At 36.1% G+C, this 27,064-nt stretch overlaps 1 protein-coding gene across 4 annotated transcripts in view; it reads right to left on the minus strand.

The window, feature by feature from the left end:
• The window catches only part of ADK (adenosine kinase), a 560,128-nt gene that overhangs the window by 304,844 nt on the left and 228,220 nt on the right, over positions 1-27,064 (minus strand). For all 4 annotated transcript variants that reach the window (XM_004049615.4, XM_055353393.2, XM_004049614.4 and 1 more), the window contains exons 5-6: positions 10,686-10,858; positions 6,430-6,538 (exon numbers count right to left, since the gene is read on the minus strand). In XM_004049615.4, coding sequence (XP_004049663.2) covers positions 6,430-6,538; positions 10,686-10,858 — 282 coding nt within the window. The remainder of the gene's footprint in view (positions 1-6,429; positions 6,539-10,685; positions 10,859-27,064) is intronic.

The following is a 27,064-nucleotide window of genomic DNA, read 5'->3' on the forward strand; positions in this document are numbered from 1 at the left end:
TCAGAAAACCAATTTGAAGATGTATAATGGCTGCAAATATTCCAAACATAATAAAAACTAAAAACTGATAGCTCTAAGAAGTTAAACAAAACCCATGCACAAGAAACATGAAGAAGAATACACTAAGGCCCATCATAACTAAACTGATCAAAATGAGTAATTTTCTGTGTGTGTGTGTATTTTTTGTAAGGATGGGGTCTCACTATGTTGCCTAGGCTAATCTTGATCTCCAAGCCTCAAAAGCCATCCACCCATCTTGACCTCCCAAAGCACTGGGATTACAGGTATGAGCCACCGCACCTGGTCTCATATGGAAAATCTTAAAAGCAGCAAAATTTGAGGAATGGGGGTTGTGAAATATTGAAGAACAAAAGAATGTCAGATTTCTTATCAAGAACTATGCAAGTAAAGATGGCAATGGGGTAACATTTTTCATGTACTGAAAAACTGTCTAACTAGAACTATATATCTGGCACAAATGTCTTTCAAAAATGAAGGTGAAATAAAGATGTTTTCAAACATACAAAAGCTGAAAGAATTTATTACCGACAGATCCAAATACAAGAGATGTTAAAGAATGCCCTTTAGGCAGAAGGAAAATGATACCAGATGGAAATCTAATTCTAACCAAAAGGAATAAAGAGAACTAGAAATGATAAACACCTGAGTAAAAATATGAATTTTTTCTTATTAAGTCTTTTAAAATATATATTTGACAATTTAAACAAAAATAGCAGCAAGGTTACGATGTTTATAATATATATGTAGAAGTAAAATGTATGTATTGTAAGTTGTGAGACATATATTAACAAAGCTGATAAAAAAAAAAAAAACAATTAGCCTGGGTGTGGTGGCTCATGCCTGTAATCCCAGCACTTTGGGAGGCCAAGGTGTGTGGATCATGAGGTCAGGAGATCGAGACCATCCTGGCTAACATGGTGAAACCCCGTCTCTACTAAAAATACAAAAAATTAGCCGGGTATGGTGGCGGGCGCGTGCAGTCCCAGCTACTTGGGAGGCTGAGGCAATGAGAGTGGTGTGAACCCAGGAGGCGGAGGTTGCAGTGGGCAGAGATTGTGCCACTGCACTCCAGCCTGGATGACACAGCAAGACTCCATCTCAAAACAAAACAAAACAAAAAAAGGAATAGGAACAGCTCCATTCTACAGCTCCCAGCGTGAGTGATGCAGAAGACGGGTGATTTCTGCATTTCCAACTGAGGTACCAGGTTCATCTCACTGGGGCTTGTCAGACAGTGGATGCAGCCCACGGAGTGTGAGCCAAAGCAGGGCGGGGCATCGCTTCACCTGGGAAGCGCAAGGGGTTGGGGAATTCCATTTCCTAGCCAAGGGAAACCATGACAGACGGTACCTGGAAAATCAGGACACTCTCACCCTAATACTGCACTTTTCCAATGGCCTTAGCAAACGGCACACCAGGAGATTATATCCCGCGCATGGCTCGGAGGGTCCCATGCCCATGGAACCTTGCTCACTGCTAGCACAGCAGTCCGAGATCAGATCAACTGCAAGGAAGCAGTGAGGCTGGGGGAGGGGTGCCCGCCATTGCTGAGGCTTGAGTAGGTAAACAAAGCGGCCAGGAAGCTCGAACTAGGTGGAGCCCACAGCAGCTCAAGGAGGCCTGCCTGCCTCTGTAGACTCCATCTCTGGGGGCAGGGCATAGCTGAATAAAAGGCAGCAGAAACTTCTGTAGATTTAAATGTCCCTGTCTGACAGCTTTGGAGAGAGTAGTGGTTCTCCCAGCACGAAGTTTGAGATCTGAGAACGGACAGACTGCCTCCTCAAGTGGGTCCCTGATCCCTGAGTAACCTAACTGGGAGATACCTCCCAGTAGGGGCCGACAGACACCTCATACAACTGGGTGCCCCTCTGAGACAAAGCTTCCAGAGGAAGGATCAGGCAGCAACATTTGCTGTTCTGCAATATTTGGCAGCCTCTGCTGGTGATAGCCAGGCAAACAGGGTCTGGAGTGGACCTCCAGGAAACTCCAACAGACCTGCAGCTGAGGATCCTGACTGTTAGAAGGAAAAGTAACAAACAGAAAGGACATCCACACCAAAACCCTATCTGTAGGTCACCAACATCAAAGACCAAAGTAGATAAAACCAAAAAGATGGGGAGAAACCAGAGGAGAAAAGCTGACAATTCTAAAAATCAGAGCGTCTCTTCTCCTCCAAAGGAACACAGCTCCTCGCCAGCAATAGAACACAGCTGGATGGAGAATGACTTTGACGAGTTGAGAGAAGAAGGCTTCAAAAGATAGGTAATAACAAACTTCTCCGAGCTAAAGGAGGATGTTCGAACCCATCTCAAAGAAGCTAAAAACCTTCAAAAAAGATTAGACTAATGGCTAAGTAGAATAAACAGCATGGAGAAGACCTTAAATGACCTGATGGAGCTGAAAACCATGGCACAAGAACTACGTGACACATGCACAAGCTTCAGTAGCTGATTCGATCAAGTGGAAGAAAGGGTATCAGTGATTGAAGATCAAATGAATGAAATGAAGCAAGAAGAGTAGTTTAGAGAAAAAAAAAAAAGAGTAAAAAGAAACGCACAAAGCCTCCAAGAAATATGCGACTATGTGAAAAGACCAACTCTACATCTGATTGGTATTACCTGAAAGTGACAGGGAGAATGGAACCAAGTTGGAAAACACTCTGCAGGATATTATTCAGGAGAACGTCCCCAACCTAGCAAGGCAGGCCAACATTCAAATTCGGGAAATACAGAGAACACCACAAAGATACTCCTCGAGAAGAGCAACTCCAAGACACATAATTGTCAGATTCACCAAAGTTGAAATGAAGGAAAAAATGTTAAGGGCAGCCAGAGAGAAAGGTTGGGTTACTCACAAAGGGAAGCCCATCAGAATAACAGCAGATCTCTCTGCACACACTCTACAAGCTGAAAGAGAGTGGGGGCCAATATTCAACATTCTTAAAGAATAGAATTTTCAACCCAGAAATTCATATCGAGCCAAACTAAGCTTCATAAGTGAAGGAGAAATAACATCCTTTACAGACAAGCAAATGCTGAGAGATTTTGTCACCACCAGGCCTGCCTTACAAGAGCTCCTGAAGGAAGCAGTAAACATGGAAAGAACAACGGGTACCAGCCACTGCAAAAACATGCTACATTGTAAAGACCATCAAGGCTAGGAAGAAACTGCATCAACTAACGAGCAAAATAACCAGCTAACATCATAATGACAGGATCAAATTCACACATAACAATATTAACCTTAAATGTAAATGGGCTAAACGCCCCAATAAAAAGACACAGACTGGCAAATTGGATAGAGTCAAGACCCATCAGTGTGCTGTATTCAGGAGACCCATCTCACATGCAGAGACACACATAGGCTCAAAATAAACGGATGGAGGAAGATCTACCAAGCAAATGGAAAACAAAAAAAAAAAGCAGGGGTTGCAATCCTAGTCTCTGATAAAACAGACTTTAAACCAACAAAGATCAAAAGAGATAAAGAAGGCCATTACATAATGGTAAAGGGATCAATGCAACAAGAAGAGCTAACTATCCTAAATATATATGCACCCAATACAGGAGCACCCAGATTCATAAAGCACCCAATACAGGAGCACCCAGATTCATAAAGCAAGTCCTTAGAGACCTACTTGTTGCCCAAGCTGAACTCGATCTCCTGACCAAAAGCAATCCACTGGCTTTGGCCTCCCAAAGCACTGGGACTACAGGCATAAACCACTATGCCAGGAAATATTATTTCTTAAGTGAGAAAAAACAGATATATCCCAATCTGATTCTAAGGTGAAGAGAACCTGAGACTTATGTTTTCAAAAACATAATTACCTAGTCACCATAACCAGTAGTCCCTAATTACCTGCTAACAAAGAATCTGAGAAGCTGGTTTAAACATGAAAAAACTGAGTTTACGTGGCATAAAATGAGACATTTATTATGAAAGGTAAAAAATAAATTTTAAAAGATCTTGGCACTGTATTTAAACCAAAAGAGGATGCTGGTGTATCCATATTCAATTTTAGCTTTTCAGTCAGGAAGGTTTCCAGTGTGAACTTACTCAGTAAATTATATGGTGAAGAAAATGAAGAAGAAGGTTTGGAATTTTCTTAATATTCATGAAACACTGCTAGTTTAGAGAATAGTGTGAAGAAACAGAGCTGAGTATGTAGATCTGGTTTAGCTTATGTGATGCAGACAGATGTTTTAGTTACGGATATTTGTTGAATAGATAAACTGAGTTGCTTCCTTAGATCAAAAACATTTTAGAATTAAAGAGCCCCCAGAACTTTAACTTCTTAAACCTCATTAGTTTATTATGATAATGTAATGAGACTGCTGACCTCATAGAACCAGAAAGTATGGGGCAGCCCACTTAATTTATGGTTTGACCATATGCTAAGAAAAAACTAGACTAGACTACACATCATTTCGGAATGCTCTGAAATCAAAGGGAATTACAGATTTGCAAAACCTGCAGTGTCTTTGTGGAAATAACATTGTATTTCAAAAGGAAGTTTACAGATTTCAATAAATATGAATTATGCTCTTAGTTATTCACCAAGTAAATATTTGTTGAATGTTCCCTAAGAATATACAGCATCCCAGGTATCCAATATGAGTCTACTATTTTCAGAACTATTTTGGAATAAGCCAAGCTATGAGAAGAGTATAGATTTACCTGGCAACGTAAGAGATCATTCTTTTTATGAAACTGCTGAAACAGAAGCTACAAGCTAACACTTGTATCACAGATAACAACTGAAATCCATTTTGTTATTTCTTCTGGCTGAATACACCACCCAAATCTCAAAAATAGTATCATTTGCCTTATTAATTTCACCAAAGCTGATCACTTTACGCTGTACAAAATTGCACATAAGTATAAATATTTAATACTACTATAAAACTCCATTCACCCAAATATGGCTAGATACAATACAGTGCATAAATGCTAAAACTATGAGTTGTCTGCAAGTTGAATCTACACTTTCATAAAAGTTCCATTCACCCAAAGTTGGCTAGACATGTTATACTGTATAATCATTACAACTATGAGTTGTTTGCAAGTTGGCTCACAATTCAGGATTGAACAACTATATATTGAAACATAGAAGACTGTAATTGTCAAGTTAAATATACTTTTTCATCAGAATACACTGTCTTATTTCATAGTCAACAAGTATATATAAATTATGCCAAATTCTAAACATGGTGCTTTTTGAAAATCAGACTTTCAAGTGTAAGATGGTTTGAAATAGTACATAAATCCCCTCTAAAGAATCACACTACAAGAAATATAGTATCAAGATTTGAAAAATGGAAAGAACATGAGACCAATTTGAGAAATAAAATGAAATGGAAATAATAAAGGGGTAAAATATTTAATTCTTGAAATGTTTTTCTCACATACTGGCAGAAAAGATAGCATAACTTTCCATTATATAATCTTCTCAATGTAAGCATTTATTTGACAGTTATAAAGGGGTAGGATTTGGTATACAGAGGAATCAATAACAATGTTGTAAAGCCTAGAACAGTGCACACAAACATGCTGTAGGAGACATTAACATTAGACTGAAAGAAATAATTATATTTTCAATAAACATGTTCCTCCTAGTAGGATAATCAATTTTTTACACATCTTACCAGCTATTTCACAGAGCTCAGGTAATGAAATGGCAGCAGCTGTTATACCAAAACAATATATTACATGCATACGTGATGCTTTATTCATAGGTATCTACTTATTTGTGTAAAGCCACATTTAACACATATTAAATAAAAACAAGGTAATCATGGGGTGATTAATTCAGAATTTTTAGTACCATCCTATTTTAGAAATAAATTCTTAACCAATTATTTTTGTGTCAGAAGACTTAATAATTCAAATTACACCCTGCCCTTATTCCCAGATTTAAGAGATTTGTCACGATCAATGTTTCTGAAATATTAAATTAAGAGGTGTCATGGTAATTACTATGGAATAAATAGCAATTAAGTTTTTTAAGCAATTCAGCTCAAACTATTTGCAGTGAATATTTATACTACTAATATTTTTCTGCACAATGCAAGTTGCCTACAAATGTAAGATGTAAGTTTGAAGAATTATTTTAAAATATATTTGGAAACTGATTTAATATAGAATTCTGCGCTTGGTTGGCAAGCACCTATGCATAATGTATCCAAAAATAGGTAGACATGAAGATAAACAATACAAATTATGTTACCCATAGAAAGATAATGATTTCTGTTCTATTTTCACAATAGTGAATCTAACATATGCTTTGAGAGAGGTAAATAATTTGCAGGGTAAATAAAAGATAATTATTTTAAAATATATATCAGACAACAACTATAATCCATCATGTAAATATGTACCAGAGATTTGAATTAGGTAAGTACTTACTGCTATATAACAAACTCTTGCTTTTTCTACCAACATCCAGTTTTTCTCCAGATCAAGATGTTTTTCCTTTTTATAACAATTGGCAGCAGCAAGATTAGCTACGAGGGACCTAAAACAACCAAAGAATAAGCAAGTAATATTATAGTCAAACTTAGCATATATTTCAATAGATAATTACCAATTTTTTTTGCAAAGTTTAAAATTTACATTTTAATTAATTCTTCAAAACTAATGTTATTGATTTTTAAATAAATATAAATACTAATTTTGTTTTGATAACTTTCTGAGGCATCTATGATAATTTTTGTTCTAAACAACACCTGGTATTTTGAGAAAGAAATTGGCATTTAAGTTGCCTTTTGATAGTAAAATAGGACCTACTTTTTACACCTTAATAGTTCAAAATGCAGTTAAGAAATAAGGCTAACTCATTACATAAAAAGAAATCTATGCAACTAAAAACATTTTTTAAGTAGAAAAATATCTTTATAAAAATAAATATCAACATACTATAATTGTCTATTTAATCGAAGCCTTTAAAAGCCAAGTATGGAATTAATTTCATAAAAGACACTTAGAAATGTAGACCATATTCACTAAGAGGAATTAATTTGTAAACCATTACATTCTAAGGGCTGAAATCAATTAGAATTGTTTTCTATAGTTGAAAAGTCCCCTGACTGGTCCAGTTTTAGAAATGGAATATCTAAGCAGGATACTGCATTTAAAATCTTGCTACAGGTTGGGTGCAGTAGCTCAAAGCTGAAATCCCAGCTCTTTCAGAGGCCAAGGTGGGAGGATTGCTTGATGCCAGGAGTTTGAGGTCAGCCTGGGCAACACAGCCAGATCCCATCTCTACAAAATAATTTTAAAAAATTAGCTGGGGGTAGTGGTGCACACTATAGTCCTAGGGACTCAGGAAGCTGAGGTGGGAGGATTGCTGGAGCCCAGGAGTTTGAGGCTGCAATGAGCTATGATCATGCCACTGCACTCCAGCCTAGGCAACAAGGCAAAACCACATCTCTAAAAAATAAATAAATAAATAAAATCCTGCTACAAGTGTCACTTGGCTTGTTTAATTAAAAATAAATACAATAATTATTTACATTATAAATAAAAATACTTTCCTTCCTCATACTGCTCCAGAATTTAAAAAATTACTGGCCAATTTTTCTCTTTTTCTAATTAAATTGTAACAGTTATAGCTTACAAAAAAAATCTTATCATTTCAGACTTTGGTAATATGTTCGATTACACTGTTAAAAAAAAAAAAACCTCAATTCTCTTCCAAAACGTATTTCCACTCATCCATCTGCCAATTTACTACTAAAGGATACATCTGTTTATGTTTGAGTAAATGAAGGAAAGAAAGAGTAATATGCATCAACATATTCATATACAAAATAACTATATTACAAACTTAAGAAAATTTAGACCTAATTTATAAAAATATTTTAGTAATTATGACTTTAGGAAAATTTTGACAAAATGGCTACCAAATAAAAGCAAACATTTCTGGTACCAGATACTAAACTCTATTCTGATAATAAAGCTACTTTTTGATGGGAAACTACAGTGTCTGCAAAAGAAAAATAAAAGTATTCTTTTTTTTTTTTTTTTTTCAGATGGAGTTTCGTTCTTGTTGCCCAGGCTAGAGAAGAGCAATGGCTCCGTCTTGGCTCACTGCAACCTCCGCCTCCGGGTTCAAGCAATTTCCTTGCCTCAGTCTCCCAAGTAGCTGGGATTACAAGTGCCCGCCATGATGCTCGGCTAATTTTTTTGTATTTTTAGTAGACGTGGAGTTTCACCATGTTGGCCAGGCTGGTCTCAAACTCCTGGCCTCAAATGATCCACCCGCCTCGGCCTCCCAAAGTGCTGGGATTACAGGCATGAGCTGCCATGCCCGACCAGAAAAATATGAGTATTGTTATTATCCCAATGTATTTGATTCTGACTTTGAAGAGGAAGAACCTGCATCAAGAAAGATACTGCATTACCCAAACACTTCAATTTCTGAAATTTTTTGTTTTGTTTTTTGTTTTTTTAGACAGGGGCTCACTCTTTTGCCCAGACTGAAGTGCAGTGGGCAGCACGACCCCAGTCCACTGCAGCCTCAACCTCCTGGGCTCAAGCAATCCTTCCACCTCAGCCTCCCGAGCAGCGGGGACCACAGGTACATGCCACCATCCCCAGCTAATTTTTGTATTTTTTGTAGAGATGGAGTTTCGCCATGTTGGCCAGGCTGGTCTTAAACTCCTGAGCTCAAGTGATCAGCCTACTTCGGTCTCCTAAAGTGTTAGGATTACAAGGTGTGACCACCACACCCGGCCAATTTCTGAGTTTTTGATAGTGGCAGCAAAGGTTACTGGACCTATCCAAAACAATTGATCCAACTGTATTAGCTTCCAGAATTTAGATAATGATTTAGATACTGAAGATTTCTCCCCAATTTTTGATTCCCATATCATCTCAACAATATCACTATAACCATAAAATTAGTATAAAAGTTAAGTTTTTGACATCCAGAAGATCTAATATTATCATAACTGTTCTCTCTCTTTGGTTTTGAGACAGAATCTTGCTCTGTTGCCCAGGCTGGAGTGCAGTAGCACGATCTCGGCTCACTGCAACCTCCACCTCCTAGGTTCAAGCAATTCTCCTACTTTCGTCTCCCGAGTAGCTGGGATTACAGGTGCACACCTGGCTAATTTTTACATTTTTAGTAGAGACGGAATTTCACCATGTTGGCCAGGCTGGTCTCGAACTCCTGACCTCAGGTGATCCACCTGACTCGGCCTCCCAAAGTGCTGGGATTACAGGCGTGAGCCACTGCACCCAGCCATAACTGTTCTTTAAGACAGCAATTTAGCATACTAAAACAATTTAATAAATTTACTGTAGCCTAAGTGATATCAGAAGAAAATCTGACCTACCTCTCACTAATGGGAAAACTTTGCACCTACAGATTAAGGCTGGTCTTGGGAAAACTAAGGGCAAAGGTCTAAACAAACTTATTTCAACATTTTTAGTTGTTTTTTTTTAAATCCCTGAATCCCATATTTCAATGTTTACTGTAATCTTAAAACCATAAAGTTCTCCTGTATATAAAAAACAAAATTAAAGGAAAGATCTGAAAATGGCTTTCACACCCTAATAATTTTTGAATATTGTATTTTGGTTATTTAGTAAATACTGTGCTTATTGATCCCCAGTCTCCAGAATAGTCCATTCCTTAATATACCTCTGCTGAAGGTCAAGTAGTGAGCAATAAAGTGGGTAAATAGAAGAAATGGAGCAAGGTCGTGGTGGAGAGGGGGAAGAAAATAAAGGAGGATGAAAAGGGAAAAAAGAAAGGAAGAGAAGATGGGAAAAGAAAGGAGATAGGGAATGGAGGAGGACAGACTACATATTTCCAACTATAAGTAATGCAAAATTTCTAGTGAATCACTATTTAAAAAGAGGTCATCTTTGATTATCCCAACAATATAATAGCTAGGGCAGTTATTTTGTTTTTCCCTTGCAAAGGGGAAAAAAGCCTGTGCTGATATGGTAATAACGTTAGCAATGCACGAATGCACTGAAGGAGTATCTCCATGCGGGTACAAAAGAACAACCAACCAATATATGGAGGGGCCTGAGAGAGATATTTCAAGTTCATACAAAGAATACTTTTCTAATTAGTAAGGGTGTATAGAAATATACTTGGTTGTTTTGTTAGTGGTATACTACCCACGACTGAGTTTAGTCAATATGAATGAATTACTATTTGCCAGAAATGGTTTAGATGACCATTTAGATGACTAAGTCTTATGAGCCTGAATGTAATGTTGTATTTTATATACATAAAATACACACACACACACACACACACACTCTCTCTCTCTCGTATTCCAACCTCAGGATATGGTGAAAAGAACATTCTTTCTAATTCAAGTTTTGCAACAAATTAGCTACAAGGCGTTGAGCAAGCTACAAGGCATTGAGCAAGCTATCAGCCTTTTCTGATTCTAATTATAAAAAGTAGAGACTGGACTAAATAACCTCAAACTTTTATTCCATTATGCCTCATGAATTCAACTGCATGTTTAACAAAAGTAAATTTAAAAACAACACAGGAAAACTGATATAAGGAATAAGCATTTATCAAACATTAAAAGGAATTATAAAGTCAAAATTCCAAATTCACATTGGAATTCATATTTTACCAGTGTTAAAATAGCCAATTAGTATAGTGGTTCCCTTGGAATTACACTGACCTGTTGTCACCAGTGATGCATGCAGCACAAGTTCCTGTTGGCTGCTCATTCTGCTCATAGTAATGAGCATCCACATGAGCTTCAGCAGCTTTTCTCTTCAGGATCTCCCCGAATTTATCTATCCCAATGCATCCAAAAAATGTTGCTGCTTTGTGTGGCTGTTGAATCATCCACTGTAAAACAGGAACATAAATAATTTAATGGGCCAAAAAAATGGTACACATAGTTTAATATTCTGCCACGGATAGTGATGTGACAAGAATGCTTTGTGAGAAACTGTAGCTGTTATGAATGGGATTTCAATTCTGTACTATCACTTACGATTAAAAAAACTTAATATAACAACCATGTAATATCTTATACTGCTTTGGGGAGAGAAATAAAGTACATAAAGTTGTTAAGGACTCAGCAGCTAAAATCATACAGACCTTAAGACAAATGCTGGCCTGATATAGGAAAATAATAGTGGGTCCCAATATAAGAAGTCTAGCATTGTCATAAAAAGAGCAGAATCCATCTTGATTGAAGACTCTCTGGGTTCAAATCTTGCTTCTGCCACTTACTAGCTGCATGAGTTAGAGCATGTTAGAGCATATCCCTTAACATTTCTCATTTCACTCATGTTTAAAGTGGAGATATAATTACAAATACATCTCATAAGGTCGTTGAGGACTAATTGAAATAATGTAAATTAATGTACTTGCATTGCTGAGCATGGTACCCAGCACATAGTAAACAACATATATTAGCTGTGGCTGTTACTATGATTGTCATACTTATTGTAGTAATTCATATATAAATTAAGCTAAAACATGCTCATATCTAAAAAATTCTTTTAAAAATTCAGAAATAGTGTTACAGTTCTAGTTACAAATATCTCATTTTTTCATTGAAGTAATTATTATAAGCTTTAATGGATTTCTTGTAAGATGCATATGTTTCACAGATTTGAACTTTTACCTTTCATAATTAGCTCAAATCCCTGAGGGTTCTAATATTCTATAGTGATTCTATAGCTAACACCTGTTTAGTTTCAAAGACTTACAGGTAGCAAAATAACCTACAAATAATCTACATGCAAAGTCAAAAGATATCAAAATAGATTTTGATAAAATCTGTTCTTAAATATTTGGAATAGAAAAGAAATACGTGCATATTTGAGAGGTAAAAAGGATGAGGAGAGGAAAAAAGTAACAAAGACAAAACTGTAGGAATGAGACATAGTAACAGCTTAATGACCAGCAATCCCACTTCTAGAGACTCATCCACAATATAAAACAACACATATATAAGTATTGAGATGTTATTTGTAATGGCAAAATGTTGGAAATAAACTAGAAGTCCACCTGTAGAAGATCAGTCGATTAAATTATGATATAGCCACACAATGGAATACCACACAGCCATTCAAAAATCCCAGCAAAACAACACAAAAAAAGGAAAAGCTCTGTGGAACACTCCTTCTATACAAAGTAATTTCCAGGATATTTTGTTAACTTCAAAAAAAAAAATCAAGTCTCAAAGGTAAAAAGCTTTGTTTAAAAAACAAAACTTAATAATATATATTATTTTCAAATATGGGGGACAGCTTCAGGACACTGGATTTAGCAATGATTTCATAAATATGGAACAAAAGCACAGGCAACAAAAGCAAAAATAGATAAATGTGATTATATCAAGCTTAACTTCTGCATAGCAAAGGAGGCAATCAACAGAGTGAAAAGGCAACTTATTTCCAAACCATATATCCAATGAAAGGTTAATATCCAGAATATATAACAAACTTCTAAATGAACAATAAAAATACAAATAACATGATCTTAAAATGGGCAAAGGACTTGAATAGACATTTCTCCAAAAATGATATATAAATGGCCAATAAGCACAAGAAAAGATGTTCAACATCAGTAATCATCAGGGAAATCAAAACCACAATGAGATATCACTTCACACTGATCAGGATGGTCACTACCGAAAACACAGAAAACAAAAAATGCTGACAAAATGTGGAGAGGTGAATGAACCCTTGTGCAGTGTTGGTGGAAATGTAACATGGTACAGCCACTACTAAAATGGTATGGAGGTTCCTGAAAGAAATATTAAAAATTAAATTAACATATAATCAAGCAACCTCACTTCTGGGTATACAGTCAAAAGAATTCAAAGCAGGATCTCAAAGATATATTTGCATGTCCATGTTCACTGCAGCAATATTCATAATAGCCAAGAAGTACAAGCAACCCAGACGTCTATCAACAATTAAAGGATAAAGAAACAAAAGAAGGAAATCCTGTCACATGCTACAACATAGATGAACATCAAGAACTTGCTAAGTTAAATAAGGTCTGTCACAAAAAAGACACATATTGTATGATTCCATTCATAGGAAGTATCTGAAGTAGTCAAAATCATAGAAACATAAGTAGAATGTTGGTTGCCAAGGACGTCAGGGAGGGAAGTCGGAGAATTAAGAGTTTAATGGGTACAGAGTTTCAGTGTTGCAAGATGAAAAATTTCTAGAGGTTGACTATGTAACAACATGCGTATACTAATTGGTACATTTAAAAATGGTTAAGATGGTAGAGTTAATGTTATGGTTTTTATTACATAAAAGAGAATGTGTGTGTGTGTGTGTGTGTGTGTGTATATATATATATATATTCTTGCCTCGAACTCCTGAATTCAACAGATCCTCCCAGCTCAGTCTTCTGAGTAGTTGGGACTATAGGTGCAAGCCACCTCACTCAACCATATGTATTCTTTTAGTATAGATACTATACTATATACATATATTAGAATGTATATATAATTTTGTGTTTGCTAATTTTATAAAAAGAAACACAAAGAATAAACTAGAAATGAAAAATGCTTTTCTATGAGAGTGAGTGGGAAAGGAGTAGAGGAATAGGAATAGAAGAGTTCTCTGAATATAGCATTCCATACAAATTTGACTTCTGAAACATGTTAAAATTTTGCATTTTCAAATAATAAAATTTAATTTGAATTTCAAATTCCATTAGAAGAAAAACAAATTATGAAGTTGAATATAACAAGAATGAAAAATCAAAGAAGGTATCAAATTGTAACATAAGCACATAGAAAAAATAATGCAAATAATTTTTCAGTATGCTCTTATGACAATACAGTCTTAATGGAATAATTATAAGGAACAAAAACCACAAATAAATCAAACTTTATTTAGTAGGTTTATTGTTGGTTATGTTATTGGTGAAACTATTTTGTGCGTATTGCAGGATAGAGCAAATGAATATAAAGTTGATGCTGTTGGGAACTAGGTTTGCTGAACAGGATAAGGAAAACAGAAACACGGAATGGGGAAAGGGAAGAAGGTTCTAAGCAAGAAATCTGAGGGATGCTATCTTAACCATTATCAATTAGCATTATCAATAAAGCCATAAGCCTTACGATGTGATGCAATGGGAAATACACAGTGTCACTTACGTACTATTATTGCCTAAAATCATGAGAATAAGTCCACAAGGTGGCACATATTACAATCAACTGGGTTGGACTCTTGAAGAAAATGCCTTAACCAAAAAGGTGGGAGGAAAGTATATTAAAGAAATAGTACTAATACATGTAATGTGTGATTCTTATTGGATCCTGGACTGAGAATAAAATTAAACAGCTATCAAGGACACTACCAGAATAACTGCGACATCTGGAATCTTGATCACACATCAGAAAACAGTATCAATGCTTAATTTCTTGAATAAGGAATAAATACTTCAGAATGGTTCTGAGGAAAATACACACACATACATTTATTTAAAGAGAGAACACAAATGTGTTGAAATGTTAACAATTGGTGGATCAATGTGAATGGTATAGAAAAGTTCATTTTACTATTCTGTAAGTTAGAAAATGTTCAAAATTAAAAGGTGGGACAAACATACTGTAGCTAAATCATTCCTTTAAAGAATAACAATAATTTAAACTTAATTTATTCCATTTTGGATATTATCACTCCATTTATCAAAATGAGTAAATAACATGGAGCAGTTAATATCATAAAATGTCTCAGTATAAATGCCTAACTTAAAATACTTTATTCTACAATTAGTGAAAGTATAAATTTAACAGAGAATTTCTATTGTTATTATACTTAGTGAAAGTATAAATTTAGCAGAAAGTTTCTGTGTTATTCTATAACTTACTCTTATTTATCTATAAGGCATGATTAAATGATCAACCACGTCTACTATATATAGCAAAATAAATAAAACCCAGAGCCAATAGCAACTTTTACTATGATTACTTAAATAATTTGTCATCAAAATAATAGCAAACTTTGTTCAGTGAAAATAAAGTCATTATTATATAATTTAGCCTAGTTATAATCAGAGAGTCTACATGTTCAAACTACAGTCTGAAATAAGAGCTATATCAACTCACTGTCAGGCTTAAACCTGATTTACTAACTACTCCATAATCAGGATTTAAATGAATTGAAATATTTCCACTACAAATAAATATTATTTGAACCTGCAAGGCAAAAATTGATAAACAGTAGAAATATTCAGCAACTTTGCTATCCTTTTACTATCGAATATTTCAACATGGGAAACTGCCTGACATTCTATTTCAGATATTGACAAAATGTGAGAACTCTGCTTTTGATCAGTGATTTCCACTCAAAAGTCATTCTAAAACCAGAGTTTAACAAGCCTAAAAATTCAGTTTTTTTACAGCCATTAAAAAAAAAAGCCATGTTAACTGCTTCAAAGCACTTAATAATCTCAGTAAAGATGTTACAATTGAGAATTAAATAGATTTTTAAAAATCAGTTTAGGAAAATTTAACAAGTAATTTGCAAAGATTTCTGTTAAAATTTTAGTACATCTGTAAGCATCTAAAACACAATGTTTCACCAACATCTAACTAATCTATTTCCTATCATTTTGATACTCAATCAACAAACATTTAATACATGTCTGCCAGGGAATAAAAAGATAAAAATGATGATGTTCCTAATACAAAGTCACAACTACTAGATTTTGATTCTCCAGGATGGAGATTCAACCTTGTTTATAACCTTTGATTATGCTCCTTCTTTTAGCTAAAATAAACTGCCTATCTTCCCTTGGTTCATATATATACAGTACACCTTAAAAACTTTAACTTCTGCTCTGGCCATGAGTGAGCAGCAGGCTCTAGAATTACTGTTGTGCTGTAAACCAGAAAACCAAAAGGAAACACCTACAGAATTTTCAGACATTGAATAACAGGCATGGTAGGACTGTGATCTCTGATAGGAAAGAAACAAGGTGTGCCCTGACATCATGCAGGTACTCTGCCAGGAGGCAAGTTCCACACCATGGAGAGGGAGAAAGAAGGCAAATAGAGCCTGGCATTTTCACTAAAATGAGGAGAAAGAGATGTGTTCAAGGAGAGCCAGGAGACTAGAAATTGTGAAAAAGATTTTCAGAGAGGAATGAGTTGAAATCTACAGAGTAACCCTTGAGGCTATGGCTAGATACCAACCTGTGCATGTTTAAGGAATATATGTAAAATCATAAGGAATCCACATAAATCCTCTAGAATTAAAAGTAAGTCAATCAAGGTCTCAGACTTTAAGATCAATATATAAAAATTTAATGTATTTCTATAAATTTTCAAAGAAGAGTTGAAAATTAAAATTAAGAAAACAATATTTACAATACCACCAAAATTGAAACATGTAGGAACACATTTAACCAAATATGTGCAAGACATATATGTAGAACACTACAAAAGATTGCTGAGGAAAAAAAAACAACTTATATAAACGAAGAGCTATATTATGTACATGGATTTGAAAACTCAATATTCTTAAGACATTAATTCTCCCCAAATTGATTCATAAGTTCAATGCAATCCCAACCAAACTCTCAATGGATTTTTGAGGATATCAAAAAGTTGATTCTATAATCAATATTAAAGGAAAAGGAACTAGAATAGCTAAAGGTTAGGAGGTATGTGGGTGTGAGAAAAACTAACACTGCTAAACGTCAATTTCTTCAAATATAAAATGTGGATAACATAACCTATGATCTTTTAAGGATGTTGTAAGAATTAGAAATTGACAAACAAGGCCGGGTGTAGTGGCTCACGCCTGTAATCCCGACACTTTGGGAAGCCGAGGCAGGCAGATCACCTGAGGTTGGGAGTTCAAGACCAGCCAGACCAACATGGAAAAACTCCATCTCTAAAAATACAAAAAATTAACCAGGCATAGTGGCGCATGCCTGTAATCCCAGCTACTCAGGAGGCTGAGGTAAGGAGAATCGCTTGAACCCAGGAGGTTCAGGTTGCAGTGGGCCGAGATTGCGCCATTGCATTCCAGCCTGGGCAATAAGAGTGAAACTCCTCTCAAAAAAAAAGAAAAAAGAAAAAAAAGAAATAAAAAGAAATTGACTAACAATCCATGCAGTTTAGTACAGTATAGGGTTTCTATTATTATATTTTTATCACTTTTATACAAAGAAGGAAAGGGCTCTTGTTATACTTTAAGTAATTATATCTAACTGGAGGAACAGGAAAACCACAGCCACTATTGGTAACTTCAAATAAATACTTCAATTAGTTTAACTTCAACAGCAATAGTAAAAAAGCAGCATATTACTGGAAAATACCCATGAGAGAGATTAACTGCAGTGGAGGGGATCAGGAGAGGCCTCCAAAGACAGGTAGCGGTATCAACTGGTCTTTGAAGGATGGGTATGATCTTCCAAAATGGTTACAAACTAGAAAGAAAAAAGAGTCATACAGCATATAGCACATGCCTCCTTTCCTATGTTAGAAATTTTATCATGGTGCCCCTAGGATGAAAGAAATTCCATTTATTAAATAATTCGTTTCAGCCAAAAGTGTTTATTTCCTAATTATTTTCTACCTGTTAGGCACTGCAAAATTCTCAAATCTTGGAATCAGACTGGTAACCATCACCCTCATTTGTTTCACAATGATTTGCTTTTTATCACAGAAACCGTCAAAGATCCAGTTTTGCACAGTATAATGCCACCAAAAGGAATGTAGTAATCTAATGTTAAAACTGAAATACCAGGCCAGGCGCAGTGGCTCACGCCTGTAATCCCAGCACTTTGGAAGGCTGAGGCAGGCGGATCACGAGGTCAGGAGTTCAAGAACAGCCTGACCAACGTGGTGAAACACTGTCTCTACTAAAAATACAATAATTACCCAGGCATGGTGGCACGTGCCTGTAATCCCAGCTACTCAGGAGGCTGAGGCAGGAGAACCGCTTGAACTCAGGAGGCGGAGGTTGCAGTGAGCCAAGATCCCGCCACTGCGCTACAGCCTGGGTGACACAGCAAGTCTCCATCTCAAAAAAAAAAAAAACTGAAATATCTGGAGCCAGTGGTTCATGCTGTGTCTGATAGACGTCACTGTGTTTACCTTGAAATTTTGAAATACCCTGAAGACTCTCTGTGGGTTTACTACAGCACCCCAAGGGGACTTAGTGCACAGATTGGGAAACAAGAATATAATATTAACAAAAACAATGAAAAACCAAAATAAAAGACTATTAGGAGTATACCGACAAAGCAACTATGTGGGGGGGAAGAGACTAATGGGAAAGGTAGATGTAGGCCAGATCATTAAATACCACTTCAAGAAATTTAGGCAACATCCTGAGGGTAGAAAGCAACACATGAAGGTTTTCGAGCAAAGAGTATGATGATAAGAGATAACAGTTCATTAAGGTAAGGAACCAGAAGGAAAAAATTTACAACTGAATTTAAATAAGGCCTAAATAAATGACATATTAAACTTCATAACAAGAGTCTTTAACAACATATGGAAAGATTTCTATTAATATTAACTTTACCTTCAAGGCAGATTTCCTTTTTATTACCTAAATGCAATATTTAGGACAATATAACTGACAATGATGCCCAAGAGGCAGTCACTTCTGAAATAATGCCATATGCTTTAATTCAATTCATAATAGAATGATGAAGAATGACACCTAGGTACTAAAAGAGTTGCAAGATAAGCCAAAGATATGAAATTTTATACAGAAAACTCAATGAGGCATCTCAGAAAAACTGTAAAGCACAACTAAAAGAAATTAAACGTCAAAACTGAGAAACAGCAACAAGCAGACTGCAAAGGATGATGAGGAAATCAAAACTGAAATAGACTGATAAGGAAAATAGCATATATCACATAACTTATAGGATAGATTCTCAGATGATTACAATACCACCAAGTGAGACAGGGTAAAACACAAGATTTTCATAAATATTAAGAATCTATTCTAACTGAATAACTAGTATGTTATGCTTCTTTCCTTAAAAAACTGCTCCATTGCCCCTGCCAGCAAGCATCCTATTAATAAAAATCAATTTCTAATAATCCTGTTCTTTCCCTGAAATAGTTCTATTGTTATTTTTGTTAGTAAATATCTGTTAACATTCTCAGAACAGATTTGGGGAATATTAGGCCTAGTAGAAAAAATAAACTTTAGACTCAGATATATAAGTTCATCCAGCCATGTGATGGTAAACAAGCTACTATTTCAGAGACTATGTTTCTTGTGGAATTATTGTGATGATTGAATAGGATAATGTAAGCAAAGTGTTCAAGGCAGTGCCTATTACAGAGTACAGCTGACGATGACAACAGTGCCCTGAGACTGTGATAAAATGCAGAATTTTTAGTGTATATTCATTCAATTCATTCCACCAATATTTGTTGATCACCTATTATTTGTTGGACATTATTGTAATTAATAATGGATAAAGAAGTCTTCTCTATCTCTTTTGTAGGCCTCTTTCCTTCTCCCCATTCCTTAGCGTTTCTCAGGCCTGGATTCCCAGGTTACCTACAATTCTTACCCTATATACTTTCTCTGGATATGATCTAATCTGCTCTCATGGTTTCAATTATCATCTATATGCTGAGACCCCCTCATTTTTAGCTTATACTTGTTTTCAAATGACTGCTCTGAATATCCATATACCTACTCAACCCTATTTTGCCTATTAATTTGACACACTTTTACTCCTGCCTCTATTAACACCACTTTAGTACAGACCACCATCTACTCTCAATTAGACTACTATAAAAGTCTCTTTTAAAAAAATTTATTGAGATATATTCATATAACCACACAATTTGCCACTTTAAAATGTACAATTCAGTTGTTTCCTGTTTATTCACATAGCTGTGCAACCATCACATTTTCATTATCTCAAAAAGAAACCTTTGCCCATTGGATGTCATTTCCCATTCTCTCTGTCACTCCATACTCCCAACCATGCAATCATTTGCAAAAGCTTCTTAGATCATCTCCCTGCCTTTAGTTCTGTTTTTCTCCAATCCACTGCATTTTGAGTGCTCTTCCTAAAATGTCCTTCAATCGTTACCCAAGTATCTTAAGCAAAGTTCAACATAAACAAGTTTATGATTGAACCATTAACTTCCTCTCCAAGTTAATCCTAAGCATTAACACTCTTGAATGCAATGTTCCAGTACACTGAATACTTCATTCTGTTTCTGTTTGTTCTTTCTAGCTTCCTACTTAGGTTTCAGGTTTCACTTACTGAGACAATGTTGTCCTAAACTCTGTTCTATATGCCCATTGTTATTTATTTTTTGTTTTTTTGAGACGGAGTCTTACTCTGTCACCCAGGCTGGAGAGCAGTGGTGCGATCTCGACTCACCGCAAACCTCTGCCTTCCAGGTTCGAGCAATTCTCCTACCCCAGCCTCCTGAGTAGCTGGGATTACAGGCGCACGCCACCATGCCCAGCTAATATTTGCATTTTTAATAGAGGTGGGGTTCCACCATGTTGGCCAGGCTGGTCTTGAACTCCTGACCTCAAGTGATCCGTCCGCCTCGGCCTCCCAAAGTGCTGGGATTACAGGTGTGAGCAACCGTACCCAGTCTATATGCCTGCATTTTATGTTGCCGCAACAAACTGTATCATTCCTATCACAGAATTAATTCCACTTAATGGTAAGTTGCTGTTCAAGACTGTTTTCTTGGCTTCTTTAAAAGAGTTGTAGGGTGTGTTTCCAAATCTAGAAGAGTGCCTGCTACATTCTATGCAATTAAATAATTGTCAAATAAGTGAACAGGAAAGCCAGGATTGTATCTTCTTAAAACTTACAATTTAAGGGTACATAAAGCTTACATACAAGATATGTTACTATTTATTTTAAGAGATGATATATATATAATAGGAGTTGTTGCAGAACATGCAAGTAGCACCTTAGTCTTTGCAGAGTGGCCAAAGAAGATTTCCTAAGATAAATATGAGAAACTGTGTCCAAGCTGACACTTAACTATGATGGAGATCAGGACATACTACCCCCAAAATATGGCACTTGACATACTGAAAATTTTAAGCTGAAGGAATTTGAGAACAGCAGGTGCAGGAAGGACTTTCTGATTTCCTCTGAAGCAAATCATAAGACCATCCATGTGAGAGGATGTTTACTATATGCAGAAAAAAAGAACATCCTTATCTCAGAATATGGAAGGACATGAGATGAATGTAAACAAACAGCTCTTGCTAAGGTCCCCTCAGTTTACTACTCTTAGTTCATACCCCTTTTTGTCCTATTGCCTTTCCCTTCCACTCTTCATAAAACCTAATGTAAAAACACCAGGTTTAATTGTTTCTTCAAGTCTTCATTTCCCTCTATGTTACATAAAACTTAGAATATAAATTAGTGTACTTAACTTTTGTTAATCTGTCTTTTGTTACAAGAGTCTTACAGCAGAGAACTTAGAAGGAAAATATTTTTCCTCCCTCACAACTACAAATAGGAATTAGGGGATATATGAGGCTTAGGTGGGATAGCTAATTTTCAGAAGAAGATGAATGGCAGAGAGGCCGAGAAAGAGAGAGAGAGAGACAGAGACAGAGACAGAGACAGACAGACTGACTACTGGAATCAGAAAACTAAAAGTTCAGTATTCCAAAAAGTCTTAGAATCAAAATGCTTATAATCTCTTACTCAAATCTGTATTCTAAAGATATAGTATTTCCTAAAGTACAGAATAAAAGTATGCTGCATATACTCTATCTAGAGGTATCATTAACAATATAACCAGTAATACAGGTTAAAGGTTCAGCATAGAATCTGGCATAAGGTTGGCAGAAAGTAAATTTTAATTATTATTATTATTATTACTGTTGTAATTATTGTAGCAGTATCACTAATACTATTGTTATTGTTACTTCTAAGTCAAATTGTTAGATATCTAGAATACCAAGAAGGAGTATGAATCTTATTTTCTAAGCTTTGTTAGTCTGCTTGAAGTCCAGGGGCCCCTATCATTGCAGGGTATGTGTGAGAGGAGGGGGGAAAAATCCAATAAACATCCTGAAATTGTAAGGAAACGTTGCTGTGTTTTTCAAGAGAGGATTCACAGATTTCATTAGGTGACTAACACGATCTAGGCCACCTACACCAAGGGGAGGTGAGGGAAGAGTAGGCAGAACCCAGATATAGCCAGTGAGGAAGCCTTTTTCTTTTCAAGAAAAAGAGCAAAAAGTTTATAGAACTGAGTCAAATTCATCAAATTAAACAAGAAACTCATTTAATCCAAAGCTATTTACCAAAATTTTAAAATACTGTATCTTATAATTTTAAAAATTTAAAATTTAAAAAATTTAAAATTTAAAATTTAAAAAAATTGTGTTACTGAAACTTTCACTCAATTTCTTAAGATTAACAAAAATGGATTACAAAATAGCATGGATTTATCTCCAAAGGTCTCCAAAACTAGGGATAAAAAAATAACACAGCACCTGGTATGGTGTTACAATAGGTGTCAAGTTTTAATTCAATGTGACTTTCATCAGAACAAAAGAATAGGCTGTATATAAAATAAGAAAGAAAAACCACCAAGGAAGTTTATTGTGGTAAATTAAAACCAGGACAAAACGGTGAGAAAGGGCCAGGTGCGGTGGCTCACACCTGCAATCCCAGCATTTTGGGAGGCTGAGGCCGGCAGATGGCTTGAGCTCAGAAGTTCTAGACCAGCCTAGGCAATATGGTAAAACCCCATCTCTAGAAAAAATACAAAAATTAGCCAGGCGTGGTGGTGTGCACCTGTAGTTCTAGCTACTCAGGAGGCTGAGGTGAGAGGATCGCCTAAGCCTGGGAGGTAGAGGCTGCAGTGAGCCAAGATTACATCACTTGCACTCCAGCCTGAGTGACAGAGTGAGACCATGTCTCGAGAAAAGAAAAAGGAAGGTGAGGAAAGGAAGAAACCTTTAGAGAAACACCACAGTGATCTTTAGACATAAGAATGTCACTCAAATGCATCTGCCCAGAAATTCTACAAAATCCACAGAGAAGCATGCCAACTAATAACCAAAGAATAAGAAAAGAATTGAGAAAATCCTTCTCCTTTACTTTTTCTAGTATACACTTTATAAAAAGCAAAATCCCTCAAGGCAGTAAACATCTGCCCAACAACACTTAACGGCAGCAACATCAAAAACGTAAGGCAAAGGTCAAGTCAAAGTTTATTGACAATGATGAACTATGACAGCCTCTATTAAATTACCCCTTCCTTCAAGGTGTACGTGATCAAAGCAGCAAAGATATTTTCACTCAGTCACATAACAAGCCATTTGTTGAGATTGAAACATCTGGTCAATATCTCCTAACACTGCAATTTCATGCACAGTTAGCATTAGGGCACATTTCTTCTACTCTTCTTACAGGGTCCATAAGGGTGGCACATATGGCTGATCATTTCATTCAAAAAGGATTCAATTCAAGGCATTACACACAATCGTCTGTGCTTTATGGTGTTTTAAGTCTACCTGCCACAGTTTTCCATCATCATTGCTGACTGCTGTTCTCTTCCACTATAAAAGCCTGCAAATATGACAAAGCACTTAAAGCTTAACAGCTTTCCTCTACCTGAGTTAGTAAGCATTTAAGGCAAAGGAATCTATAAAGTGGCAGGTCATTTTCTATTGTCAAGAACTCCCAATACATGAAACTATTTACCATTTTATTTACCATTTAGCAAAAATCTAATACAGATTAGAAAAGTAATTTTTAATGTCAAATCAAATACTTAACTTTCTGCTTGACAGATCTATGAAAGTACACTCTTTTGGCTATGATTTTAAGTTATAATAAACAATTTGAAAACTATCATAAAACATTTAAAAATTTAATTTTAACATATATTAACAGATTTTTTTTAACTTGACAAAGAACAATTCTATACCAGAGAAAATCAGAATGTTACAATTTTATCAGTCCCATACACTGAAAATTTTCCACTTGAAATTCATGCATTTGTTGTCATGGTAACAGAGCCTTTTATTAAACACTTACAGTAGTAAACTTGAACTCACACCATAGATTTCTCTTTTTCCCTTTCTTCCTTTAGTATAATACCTTCAAAAGAAAAACAGGGTGAGGGTGCGGGACAACTTTAAAGCTATTGTTTCATATTTCCTTTGACACATTTCCCTGACAGGTAGTATGACTATATGAGTATAATTATTTTCTGAAATTTAAGATTTTGCCTAGAAGCTAATAGCTAAATAAAAAAAGTTCTTTTTTTTTTTTGAGACAGGGTCTCACTCTGTCGCCCAGGATGGAGTGCAGTGGCACGATCTCAACTCACTGCAACCTCTGCCTCCCAGGTTCAAGCGATTGTCCTGCCTCAGCCTCCCAAGTAACTGGGACTACAGGTGCATGCCACCACACCCAGCTAATTTTTTGCATTTTTAGTAGAGATGGGGTTTTACCATGTTAACCAGGATGGTCTCAATCTCCTGACCTTGTGATCCGCCCGTCTCAGCCTCCCCAAAGTGCTGGGATTACAGGTGTGAGCCACCGCGCCCGGAGAAGAACTATTCTTCTCATGATAAAGAAAAACAACCACCGTACAATAAGGAACATGCAATGACTGATTAAGGGAAGCGAGTATCAAAATAACAAGGTTAAATTAAAATCTAAATTAGATACAATGTCCAGGACTGCTACTTCAGCATATAATGATTTATTTTGTTTGTTCATTTGTTCATTAATTGAGTCAGTCAATCCAATCTAATGATATTTATAAAGATAGTTCTAAGGGCCAGGTACCATCCTGTTACTTGACCACAAACTTGAACAAGTCAGGCTGGTCCTTATTTTCATGGAGATTCCACACAATATAAAATGCAAAGCATAGCAAACAAAAACATTACACAGAAATAAAATGCATAATTGTAAGAAATGCTATGAAGAAAAAAATGTTTGAGAAAGACAACGAGTGGGAGGCGGGCAAAGAAGGAACCAATTATTTATTTTTTTAGAGATGGAGTCTCACTCTGTCACTCAGACTGGAGTGCAGTGGTACAACCATAGCTCACTGTAACCTTGAACTCTTGGGCTCAAGTGATCCTTCCTGCCTCAGCCTCCTGTGTAGCTAGGACTACATGTGCAAGCCATCAAACCCAGCTAATTCTTCAATTTTTCAGAGACCAGGTCTCGCTATGTTGCCCGGGCTGGTCTCTATCTCCTGGCCTCAAGTTATCCTCCTGCCTCAGCCTCCCAAGTAGCTGGGATTAAAGGCACTCAGCTAAAATCTATTTTAAATAGACAAAAGGACATTTAAACTGAGACGTGAAACATGCAAATGAGCTGATTGAGTAAAGAGTGACCTTACAGTTAGGGGAAGTTTCCAGAGGGAGGAGCAATGCATAGCATCTGAGGCAGGAAAAACTTTGGCATATTAAAACAATTTAACACCTGTATGGCTGGAGCTCAGGGAGATGAAAACGGTTAGAAAAATATGCAGTTCTAGATTATGTGGGCCTTGTTGGTTATATTAAGAAGGATAAATTTTATTCAGTGTAATAGTATGCCACTGAAGGATTTTAATCAAGAAGGTGAAATTATCAAATGTAAAGTAAGATCACTTTTGCTACTGTGTATAACTGGATTGGAGAGGCAACAAGACCAGTGAGAAGAGTGTTATTCACATACCACATCCAGTCCATTTGAAAAGCCTGTCCTCAAACTATTTCCAGATTTCAACCACTTTTCATTAACTCCACTGCTACCACCCATCCAAGTTACCATAACTGTTTGCCTAGACTGTTGCAATGATTTCCTAACCTCTCTGCTTCCATCCTTGACTCCATGCACATAGAGCTGTCCTTTTTAAATGCAAGCCGAAGTATGTCATTCCTTTGTTCAAAACCCTGTAATGCTTCCAACAACACTCACTAAAAAGCAAAAATCTTTACAATAGTCTATGAGGCCCTACAGGTTCAAGCCACTTCCCTTTGCCTCTCATTGCCTCTCTAACTCCATTGTCTACTATTCTCCATTACTCTGCTCCAACCACTCTGAACTCTCTACAGGATTTTAAACAACTTTTTAAATTTTTATTTTATTTTAGAGATGGGATCTTGCTATGTTGTCCAGGCTAGATCTGAACTCCTGGGCTCAAGCAATCCTCCCACCTTAGCCTCCTGAGCAGCTAGGACTCCAGAAGCACACCACCACACCCGGCTCCCTACTGGATTTTGAAACACACCAAACATGCCCTCCTTTAGCAAATGCCAACCCCTCCACTGAACTGGATTTCCCCCAGAAACCCATATGGATCCTCACTCATCTTGAAACTCTTTACCCAAATCTCACCTTCTCAATAAAACTATTTAACATTGTAAAGTGTTGCTTCTGTTCCAACATTCCCTATGCCACAAACACTCTTCTAATGCATTCTGGAACCCGGCATCATAAGTATTGGATAAACTGTATCTTAAAAGATCAATGGAAAGAAATTATAGTATTATTTTAATAGATACCAAAAATTTATTCTGGTGATATTCAAAACATACTACTAAAACAACATAATTATACAAGAAGAAAATTATACTAAAATAAATATTAGCTATTCATGTTATTGTAGGATGCATGTTATCACTGCTATTTTTTAACTGTTATGGCCTATATAATTACACCCTAAAATTAAAGGCCTAAAATATGAAAAAAGGGAAAGCACAATATCACAATCTGTAAAAGATATGGAAAAATTAAAAAACAAACATCTGCTTTCTTTCTTTTTTTGAAACAGAATCTCACTCTGAGTGCTTTGGCATGCTCATAACTCACTATAACCTCAAACTCCTGGGCTCAAGGGGCTGGGATTACAGGTGTGAGCCTCTGCTCCCAGCCCAAATATGTAGTTTCTGATTATTACGGGAAGTGATTCAATCTTCATTATAAACCTATGAGGTAGACACATGATCTCCATTTCATAGATTAAAAAAAAAAAAAAACTGAGGCACAGAAAGACTAAATAACCATCCTAGGGTTTAATTTGAGACACTTCAACCCCAAAGCTCAAGTGTGACAATTCTATACTAGTCA

Source organism: Gorilla gorilla, chromosome 8 (assembly GCF_029281585.2).
Source record: "Gorilla gorilla gorilla isolate KB3781 chromosome 8, NHGRI_mGorGor1-v2.1_pri, whole genome shotgun sequence".
NCBI lineage: Eukaryota > Metazoa > Chordata > Mammalia > Primates > Hominidae > Gorilla > Gorilla gorilla.